Source organism: Spermophilus citellus (assembly GCF_964194105.1).
Source record: "Spermophilus citellus genome assembly, chromosome: 3".
NCBI lineage: Eukaryota > Metazoa > Chordata > Mammalia > Rodentia > Sciuridae > Spermophilus > Spermophilus citellus.
In genome coordinates this window covers 17,466,019-17,476,512 of record NC_138184.1, presented here as the reverse complement: position 1 = coordinate 17,476,512, position 10,494 = coordinate 17,466,019, and the positions used below count along the sequence as shown (strand labels likewise).

At 60.7% G+C, this 10,494-nt stretch overlaps 1 protein-coding gene across 1 annotated transcript; it reads right to left on the bottom strand.

The window, feature by feature from the left end:
• Positions 1–2,094: 2,094 nt before the first annotated feature.
• On the bottom strand, positions 2,095–10,191 carry CILP2 (cartilage intermediate layer protein 2). The gene is made up of 8 exons (XM_081283754.1): positions 9,939–10,191; positions 8,870–8,968; positions 8,204–8,476; positions 7,468–7,623; positions 6,175–6,453; positions 5,828–5,936; positions 5,357–5,514; positions 2,095–5,037 (listed from the first exon to the last, which is right to left on the bottom strand). The coding sequence occupies exons 1-8, from the start codon at positions 10,000–10,002 to the stop codon at positions 2,717–2,719; spliced, it is 3,459 nt and encodes a 1,152-aa protein (XP_081139880.1). The 5' UTR covers positions 10,003–10,191; the 3' UTR covers positions 2,095–2,716.
• Positions 10,192–10,494: the final 303 nt, after the last annotated feature.

Here is a 10,494-nt window from a genome sequence, read left to right as displayed (position 1 = left end):
AGATGGCTGGAGCCAGGGTCTCTGGGGTCTCACGCCCTCCAGCCCCCAGGTTGTGCAGATGTGCTCTGGCAGCCCCAGTTTGGCAGAGGGGAGGTGGGCAATGGATTTTCCAGAAGGCAAATGGCCCCTGTCCTAAGAGGGCAGGGTGGGACTCCTCGTGGAAACTAGAATGAGGGGACTCAAGGCGTGGGCCTGTGAGCTCAGGGCAACGGCTTTCTCCTCGCAGAGCCTCAGTATCCTCCTCCAGAAGCTGGGGACAAATGATCCCATTTTACAGAATCATCTCAAGGCTGAGGAGGAGACGGGGCTGCAGCCCACCCTGGACCCAGCATCGCTGGTCCTCAGATGCCCTCCCTGGCCTGCTTTCCCTGGCCCCCTGCCACTCCTTGGCCCAGTCAGGTGGAGAGGGGGCTTCAGGAGGATGCCCACCGACCCTACCCCATCCTAAGAAAAGGTGCTGAGCCAGGCTGGCCATTCGCCCCACCGGGCCGGCTGCCCTGGGCTTGGCAGCAGCCAAGGCCCCAACACTTCCTCAATGAAAGGTATTTGGCCACGAAGCAGGACACCTCATCACCCCAGGCCTGGAGTCTGCAGCGGGCTTTGCCTGCCGGCCGCCAGGACAACCCCCCCATGCCCGCCACTCCCCATGACCCCGCCGGGCCGCTCTGAGCAGGGCCCCGGGCAAGCCGGGAGTCTGGATTGCCTTGGGCAGGGACCTGCCCCTTGAAACATCCCGGTCAGCTGGGGTGCGGATGTAGTAAATTCTGGATAAACACACATGTCCCTTGCCTCTGGCTTCCATGCGCTCCCAAGCAACTTTCCATCACAGTCCACCCTGGCCACAGTTAGAGTCCTGGGGCCTGCCTCCCAAACCAGGCTCCAGGGGCGTCCCGGACTGCGGCTGGTACACTTGGGCCTGTTAGCATCTCCTAGTCCCTCCAGGCCCCAGCTCCACCCTTGGGACACAGGAAGGTGTTCCAAGGAGAAGTGGCCTAAGCGAACCAGTGAGGGCTGAAGAGCTTCGGAGTTACCAGGGGCTGAGCCAAGAGCCTGGCGCGGGATGGGAAGCAGGGGCATCTGGGGTGTGGTCACGTGGAGAGGAGCCAAGGGAGTGGGCCCCAGGGGTGTGTCAGGGACTGCATGTGTGAGCCCCTCTCTCCCTTTCTCCTCAAGGCTGGGCTCTCTAAGGGACCCCAGGGTTGGCACAGAGATGACATGGCTGCAGCTGCATAAGCAGATCATGGAAGTGGGTGACCAGGTGTTCAGAGGCTCTAGCAGGCCCTAGGCTCCCCTCCCTGCCAGGACCCTGGGGATGGTCAGCCAGGCCCAAGCCCCCTCCCAGACCTCCCTGCAGGCTCCTCCAGCCATGCCACATTGATATCTCCAGGCCGGAGGAGCCCCTGGGGTACACGTAGAGGGGTTGAGCCTGCTGGGTCATCCAGAGAGCCACCACTCCTGCTGGGACTCATGCCAGCACCTGAGGGCCTCAGCTTCTCCATAAAATTGGGGATGTGATCAGAACAGTGCCTGCTCCTCGGGTCACCATGGGATTGCCTCATCACACACACATGGAATGTGAGCAGTCATGATTCTGCAACTCCAGACTGAGGGTCCTGCCCAGGTCAGAGAGCCTAGGACCCTGGCCTCGGGCACCTCAGTCACCATGTGGCCATGGCATGGCCCGACCTCAGCTGGGTGGGGCTGCTGTGACCCCAGCTAAGGAAGTCCAGGGCGGCCTCTTTTGCTGCCGCCTGTCCTGGGCGCTCCCCCGCCAAGGCCCCTCCCTGCCCACTGCAGCTCCAGGGCTCGGGCCAGGCACAGCTGGCTGAGGAGGCCAGGCCAGGGCGGCAGCTGCTACCGTGCTCAGCGGTCAGGGCCTCACAGGCTCTGATGGCTCCAGAGTGACTCCGCACACACGTGTCACAGACACATCTGCTAGGGCACATGTGCCTGTTCCAGGTATGCCCCAGCCACATGGAGGCCTCTGAGCTGCTTGCACACATGTGGCCATGTGTGCCTCTGACATGTCCTGTCTGAACTGGTAGCCCCAACCTCTGTCCTTCAGTCCCCAGAGCTTGACATCATGAGTTGGAAATAAAGCGTTTTTAATTGAGCACCTGCCCCAACCCCACCAAAAGGATTTCCAAGCACCAAACATGAGAATTGTTAATCTGCCCCCATCCCCAGAGCTTCCCCTGGAAAGAGGCCACAAGAAGCCCCTTCCTCACTTTCATTGGGTCCAGCCTGGATCCCCTAATCACATCCACAACAAGCCCCCTGGGCTTTATTTCAATAAATAATCCCAGAACAAAGCTTGGGGTGGGGGACCTTATAAAGCTCAGCAACAGGCAGAGAGGGCTTCGAGCCAAAGGGCAGACTATCGGAAATCAAGGTCAACATACATGTGAAAGTCAGAAACCGCTTCTGAGCAAGGAACAGTTTCCGCAGGCCTCAGTCTGGTGACTGGCTCTCGGTAGGCTGGCTCCAACCCCTGTCAGAGCAAGCTTCACCTCAGGTCACACGGCCAAAACTGCCCACCTGCCTGACACTTCCACCGTTGGACACGCCTAGTTTTTTTTCTTAACTCTAAATTCTGGTGGGGAGGGGAATGAGACCCCAAAAACCTGGAAAGGGGGCCTCTGGGGAAGAAGTGGGGTGAGAAGTCCCAGAACAAGGAGTCCAAAGCAAGGCAGGGGAGTGAGGTCGTGGGCCCAGGTCACTGGCCCCTTTGGGTGCTGAAGGAACTGGTAGCCCTGCTCTGTGGCCTGGCTGCCTGACCCATCTCCCTGCGGATGTCACCAAGCGCTGACGCTGGGGACTCCAGCAGCCTCTGGAAAAGGTTGGGCCGGGCTGGTGGTTCCCTGCACTGGAAGGTGATCGCTGTGCCAGCATCAGCCTTCATCTCCCTGGAAAAGCCATCAGAGGAGCCATCGAAGCAGCGGCCAATGGCGATCTCCTTAGCCAGTCTCGGGCTCTGGTCAGTGACGGTGTAGATGCCATAGTTGTGACCAAGAGGGTCCAGGGGGGCTAGCATGGCAAAGGCAGCCTGGTCCTCGGAGGGCACGGGTGGGGGGTGCCGGGCCAGGTAATCCTGGAGAAGCCCATTAACCTCCACCCGGCGGCAGCTGCCCTGGGGCGTGACAGTGACCAGCGTCCTGTCCACCTGACGCTGGTCAAACAGCATCCCACTGCACTTGAACTCCACGCAGGCCGCAGAGATGCCGGGTCGCTCAGGGTCTCGGACACTGCGGGCATCTCGCAGCCCATAGAGCTGGCCCTGGGTGTGCGGGTGGCTCCCCCCTGCGTTGTGGGCGCGGACCATGTACTCCTGCGGGCCTTGGATCTTCACCTTGAGGAAGCAGGCCCGGAATTCCTGTGGATTAGGCCACCAGGACAGGAGATCGCCGGTCCAGGAGGCTGGCGTGCCTTCCCGGAAGGGGACCACATTGTACTCGTACTTGTCGGCCTCCACTCGCGAGAAACGAAAGTGACTGGCGTTCACCGGAGCCTCCTGGCACTCCCGCAGGCTGCGCCACGGGTACACGGGGCCGTTGGCCTCGGAGGGGACGCCGGCTCTGGGTTTGGCGAGGTTGATGTGGAAGCCGTTGCGTTTGAGCGCCGGGTCGTCGTGGTCGGTCCGGCGGTAACCCAGCCTGTCCAGGTAGGGCTGCGTGACGCCCACTGCCGCCGCGCGCGGGCGAGGCCGGGAAGGCGCCGGCTCCAGCTCCTCGCCCCCCAGGGTGGCCGTGATCAAGGCCGTGTAAGCGTCGGGGCTGTCGGCGTCGCAGAAGGCGGGGAGACAGGCGCCATTGGGGCCGGTGACCACGCTGTCGAAGCGACCCCACGCGCGGGGGTTGGCGGAGAAGCCCGGGGCGGGCTCCAGGTTCACCAGCGTGACCACCACGCCCTCCACCTGCTCGCTGGGGGTGAACTTGTCGTTGACGTAGGCGCGCACCTTCACGAAGCAGCGGCGGCGCTCGGGCACGTCCAGGTTGAACAGGCGCCGCTCGCGGATCTCAGTGTTGCCCACCAGGAAGACGCGCTCCTCCCTGCGGACCCGGGCGGTCGAGGAGCCCTCGCGTTTGAAGCCGCTCTCCTCCTCCCACAAGCCGTTCTCGGGGTTCAGGGACCACAGCTTGAGGGCCTCCGTGTGGCCGGCCATGTGGATCTGGTCTGCGGCCACACGCACCGCCACAGGCCCAGTGTGCAGCTGCTCCGTGGAGCCCGGCGCGCGGAGGTCCACGGAGAACATGCCGTAGGTGCGCAGCGGAGCCAGCTCACCATCACTGTCCACGAAACGCAGATCACTGGGGGCTGCAGCCGCCGAAGTGAGATCTCTGGGGTCCACGAACGTTACCCGGGCCTCCACAGTCCCAGTGTACGGTTTGCCATCTGCGTGGCGGAAGGATCCAGGCGGCAGGACCAGCTCCCCCAAGGGCGCCTCTTCCATATCCCCGAGCGGGATCGTGTGGCTCTGGCTGGCATCTAAGATGACTGGAGCTTTCTTCCGCATGGCCTTGACCTCGTGATACACGCCAGCACCTCGAGGGTCAAAAGGCAAGACCCGGACAGTATCCATGAACTCACCACTGGGGTCCACGAAAGTCACCACCAGCCGTTCGGTGGAGGGCGGCACTTCGATTGTGAAGTCGCCCTGGTAGGAGGTGAAGCCGATGGGTTCCTGGCCCAGCAGGATCCTGGCGAAGCGCAGGGGCTTCCCGGAGTCTGCGGTTACCACCCTGCCCCGGACCAGTCCCCGAGGAGGCAGACACTTCTGGCAGCCACACTCGGCCACCACCTTCACTGGGAGGACGTAGCTGGAGCAGTGTATCTCTCTGCTCTCTAGGCGGCGCACCGAGCAGCAGCGGGAGCCAGGGTCCCCACACCGGGGACTTGAGCCTGCAGAGCTGGGGCAGCGGGTGTCCGGACAGAGGCCGACATCCAGGTACGCAGGGCCGCTGCCTGGCTGGCTACAGTCATCCGGGAGCTTGATGAGGTGTTCTCGGGGTCGGGGGTCGCAGGCTGGCTGGCCTGGAGCTGGGGAACCCGAAATCGGCCAGGTCAAGGCAAGAGGCTAAGGTTTCTGGAGGCCACAGCTGGAGGCTACATCTGGAGTAAAGGGCTCAATCCAGGAGTGGGACACAAGCCTAAGGTGAGGACTGCGATTTGAGGGTCAGCCTGAGACCAGGATTAACCCAAGGTTGGTGTTTAGTTGGGGGCCAGGGTAGGACTCAATAAAGTCAATAAAATCCAAAGATCATTTGGATTTGGGGTTTCATTTGGGGTTGAGGCTTAGCTAGAGTAGGGGCTTGGTTCACTGGCTGGGCTTGCTCCCACCTAGGTCCAGGATGCTCACCAAGCACGATGAGCTGGGCAGCGCCAGAGCGCACAGCTCCGGCCTCATTCCACGCCTTGCAATGGTAGATACCAGCCTGGTCTGGGCGCAGCCCTCGAAGCTCCAAGTGGGCCCCATACCCATGTTCTCGCCTGTCCAGCAGGGTCCCATTGTGAAACCTGGGTGGTAGGTGGACAACACCATGGGGACACTTGGGGTGAGGTGAAACTGTCCCCAGGAAGCAGGTCAGGGAGCCGCAGAGGGGTTGCCCCAGGGTCAGCCTCCTTGCTGGGGAGACGGGTTTGCTCAATTTCCATGGTAGCCTCTCTGCCATCTATTTGCTTCCTGGGCAAAGCTTCCTCAACTCTCCAGATGGGAAACCGAGGCCAGCATCCACTTCTAGAATGTCTTTGAGGTACCACATAATCATGGGAAATCCCATCCAACCCCAGAGCAGGACTAGAGCTACCTGAGCTTGGGCCAGAGACTCACCACAAGTATTTCTTGGGCATAGGGGTTCCTGAGGCTTTGCAGCAAAAGGTTACATTCTGGCCAGCCTCTCGCACTCTGGACTCAGGGTGCTTCACCAGGTAGGGCTTTCCTGGGGGCAAATGTGGCAAAGATCAGGACCCTGACCCACCACAGCTTCTCCCAGGGACCCTTCCCAAGAACAAAGCCCCCATACATTCCCTTCTCCCAGAGACTGACCTGCTTATACCTTCCCCAACAACTGTGTCACATCTTAATTCTTTCCCCCTGACTTCAAGTGCTCAGTGTGACCTAGAATAACCTTCCCAGCCCCTCAGTCCCCTTCTGCTCTCTGTTGTGAAGGTACTTACGTAACTTATCAAGGACAATGGTGACCACAGCAGAGTTGGTGCCATTGGCCTGGGCCCGAGCCACACCTACAGAGAAGCCGTCCATCTGGGCGCTGACGTTGGCCTGGTTACTGGCACAGAATCCAGGCACCTGGAAGGTTCCTTGAGCATCACTGGTGGCTACAGTGCCAGGTCGGGCTCTCAGGGACACCCTGGCTCCTGACAGTGGTCGCCCAGATGGTGTAACCACCAAGCCCAGAAGGATGTGGTCAGGGCACCTGCAGAAGTCAGGGCTGCATCCTGGGGGGACACAAGGAGACAGCAGGGGCAGAGGCTTCCACACTCCCTCCTGTGGTCTGGGGCTTTCCACTCAGTCACTCTATAGCCACACCTGGAGATTCCCCTGCCCCATGTTACGCCCATCAGAGGTCACCATGGCTTGGCTTAAATTAGCCCCTAGTGTGAGGGGGAGATGGAACTGAGCCCACAGGGCTAGGTCAGGGAGAAGGAATTGGCATCTAGAGAGATTGGAAAGATGCCCTGGAGGAGGGGACAGAAAAGTTGACTCTCAAGTGCAGGAGAGGCCCCTTCCAGCAGGAGAAAACATATCTAAGCAGGGGCTGTCTTGGGGAGACAACATCTCTCCCCTTCCAAACGAACGGCTTCTCCATAAAATGGAAAATTCCACTGGAAACTTCAGGACAGAGGCTCTGAAAGGGCAGAGCCAGGCAGGGTGGGGTGGGGACCCCACCATTGGCCACTGTGTGCCCCCACCCTGCGGCAGGCTCCTCCAGAGGAGTCCAGACGGTGTTTGTGGAGCCCAGGACCAAGCGGAATTTCCAGTCGCCTCCTGGCTGGCCCGGTGTCTGGCCCTGGGAGGGCCTAGGCACCGTGTCTGCCAGGGTGTGAGCGCGTGTGGGCGTGGGGGACGGGTGGAGGCTGCATATGCCACTCAGGAGCACCCCAAGTACAAGAAGCAACATTGGTCTGCCCATGGGTTTATCTGTACACTGGGCCACGCACACAGGGAAAGTGACCCCTTAGCTCTGCCTGTGTCTGCTTGACACAAGCCCTGTGGCAGGCACCAGTGCTCCCTGGGCCCTGGAAGGAGAAGTTTCCACCTAGCCTATGTTGGGGCCCTCGGTGCATGGTCGCTGCATCCCAGCTTCCTCCTCCTAAACCCTTCTCTCTAGTCCTTCAACTAGTTCCCCACCAAGCACGTCCCTCAACAGGCCCCGTCCCAACCTCTTTCCCTGACCCCGACCCTAACCGGACCCCCACGAAAAGACCAGTACTCCATCCCCGCCTTCCTACCTGGGCACGAAGGCCGCACACATTTTTGGGCCTCCAGGGAACGCCCTGGACACGCATCCTCAGCTGGGCCTGCGCAGCTGCGGTGGCGCAAGCGACGGCCGGGCCCACAGCTCCTAGAGCAGGGACTCCACGGACCCCACGCGCCCCAGGCGACCTCTGTGGAGAGCAAAGAGGAAGGTCAGACAGCTGTCCTTCCCAGGAACCGCGCCTCGCCTGGCGACAATGTGGGGGCAAAGGCCACCACCACTACACACCCACCCACACCATGTGCATTCTAGGGTGGGCTCTCCTGCCTACGGTCCCCATCAGTGCTGGTCTGGCACGCCCTTTGAGGGTGCAGTTCAGGTACCCCTATCTCCCTTTCGGATAAAGTCTCTGAGGTTAGCCCCACTCTTTCCTGTTCCTGAATACCTTTGGGGCTCAAGACACCTGCAGAGCATGACAATTACAAATAAGCAAATGAGGGAAGGAAATGTGTTTCTCATGGTAAGGACAGGGGGGTGACCTGCGGTGCTTCCTGCCTGGGAACAACTGCTCCTGGCCCCTCCCCTCACTGGTCCCGCCTGGCCCCGCCCCCTCCTGGCCGTAGGGGTGCTCCTGGCCAGGGTGCTGCGACCTTCCTTGCTGTTCAGCGGCGTCCACACAGCCCCTTCCTCAGCACATTCTGGTCCCACCCACCTACGGTTGCCAGCTCCACCTACTCCAGGCCCCGCCCCACCCTGGGCCCCGCCCTCACCGAGCGGGCAGCGGAAGCGCACGTGGTAGTTGGAACAGCGGCGGCCGCGCGGCTGCTCGCGGTTGAGGCACCAGAAGCCGCGCGTGGGATTCAAGTGCACGCGCTCGCCGACCGCGGACGGCAGGGCCCAGTCGGTGGTGCGAGCCTCCAGCGCCAGCGGCCTCTGGCACACACGGGCAGGTCCGTAGTAGAAGCGAATGGCCGCCAAGCTCTCGAAGTCGCCGTCTCCTCCAGGATGGTCCACGTTGAACCAGGACGTCCACTCGCTTGCCTCTGCGAGCACCGCACGCTCTGAGATCCGGGTCGCAGCCTGTCGGCCCCCGTCAGTCGTGCAAGGGCCTGACCTGCTGCTGGGCTCCCTTCACCCATTCTCCAGCCCGCCCAGATTCAGGACCTTGTAAAGGACGGTTGACCTCCACTTGCCCAGCCCCAATGCTTGAGCTGGCCCATCTGGGCACACTGAGATCTTGCTGGGTTTGACCAGTCTCTTACTTAGACGGGTAATTTAGGTCCCTTGGGACATCACTTCCAGGACCTGCTATGTCTAGGCACCAGAATGGTTCTGGAGCCTTCACTTAATTTACCGTCCCCTCCTTTCATGACCCCACTAGCCCGAGTTCATGTAAGTCCGCAGCAGAGAGGGGACTCCAAACCAAGCTGACTCACCTTCCCAGTCCTCCAGGGCTGGTGAGGGCTGGCCAGGGTGCAGCGACCTTCCTTGCAGACCCCATGCAATTCCTGTGGGCTCCTCTACGGGGGTGGCATCTGGAAGAGTTGGGGAAAGGAAGGACAGTGATGGGGACCACTGTGACCTCCTCCCCTTGTGCAAGAGGAAGGCGGTGATCATTCTCATTTTACACGATAGAAAACTGAGGCTCCTGATAGGCCAGAAGCCAACCCTAGCCCTGTGGACTACAGCACACCCTCCTCCAAGAACCTTTCCATTACCAGCCCCAGACTCCTGCAGCGCTGTCCTTTTCTCTGGCCCAGCTTCAACTCCATATGAGCTGGGGAGTCTGTCCCACTCTGCTCCCCCAGGCTCAGATCACCCCTTGATGTGCTAAGCAGCCACAAGTTTAGTCAAGTTCATTCGACGGTGACTCTATTCTCTTGTATGTATTCATTTTTTCATCAGGTAGATTGAAAGTTCCTCTCTCGGTCTACCCTTTCCATCCTTTTACTTGGGGCCCAATCTGTCCTTGGAATCCACCTTGTCTTCTCTGATCTTAAGAACATAACCCAGTCAGGGTGACAGCCTAAGACAAGTCCCTTCCTCCTTGGAGCCTCAGTCTCCTCTGAGAAATGGGTCCATCACCAGCCCCCATGGCAGGACATTCCAGAGATGGGGATTGTTTCTTTGGGTGGTGCGGGTGTGTGCAAGAGAGGGAATGTTTCTGACCCTTTGGTCTAGGAAGGGAGACCTGGCGATTCAGGGTCCAAAAGCTGGGGCTGGCTGGGTCAGGCACCCCACCGTCTCTGGAAACCAAAGAAACCTAAGGTTCACATCCACACTCCTGGAACGTCCATTGTGCCTTCCAGGAGGGCAGGGAATAAGAGATCCTCTCCCCACCCCGGATGGACCAGAGCTCCGTTTCCCCATCGCCCCCACTCCAAGGCTGGCGAAGGGGGCTTCAGCCCTGGGGAGGCACGTAGGTGCCTGGTTCTTTTTCCTAATGTAGCTGCACGCAAACCTGGCTGTCAAGCCTCCGGGAGCCTAGGGCTGGGGGCGTCTCACCTCGGGCACCCGCCAGGTGCGCTCCGGCGACCCAGAGACAGAGCAGTGGTAGCAGTGATGCCATCTCCAGGTCCGAGCCTCCGAGGGAGGGTCGGGGCTCCGCGGTGAGCTCGGATCGGACTCAGGCGGGTCTGGCGGCCGCTGGGATTCAACATAGGGGCGGGACACAACGCAAGCCCCGCCCCTTGCAGACCGCGCTGAATGCAGGCCAGGCCACGCCCCCGGCCCTGTGTGACTGCGGCTCAAGTAACCACTTCTGCGTCTTCCCACCGCTTTGCCTTCTCCCTCAGGCCCGCGTGTATTTGTTTCCTCGTCGCTGGCTGGACCTCCTTCCCACCCTTTATCCTCCAAGTTGGGTCCCAAGCTGCCTGCGCCAACTACCACTTGGAATCGAACCTGAAGCTCCCCGGACCTACGTGCTTTAGGCGGCTGGAAGTCCTCCACCACGTCTAACTTCGATCCTATCGGTTTCAGGCTACCCTGAGCGTCTGGGAGTCCTAACCCTGAACCCACTCTCCATTCTTCGGGTTGGAGCTTTTTGGGGAAGGTGGCGGGA

Excerpts from the sequence above, each read along its gene's own strand:
- CILP2 (XM_081283754.1), bottom strand. The coding sequence starts at position 10,002 with ATGGCATCACTGCTACCACTGCTCTGTCTCTGGGTCGCCGGAGCGCAC. Across the intron at positions 7,624-8,203 it reads GCGCTTCCGCTGCCCGCTCG|AGGTCGCCTGGGGCGCGTGG; the intron begins GTGAGGGCGGGG and ends TGCTCTCCACAG. Across the intron at positions 5,937-6,174 it reads CATTGTCCTTGATAAGTTAC|GAAAGCCCTACCTGGTGAAG; the intron begins GTAAGTACCTTC and ends ATTTGCCCCCAG.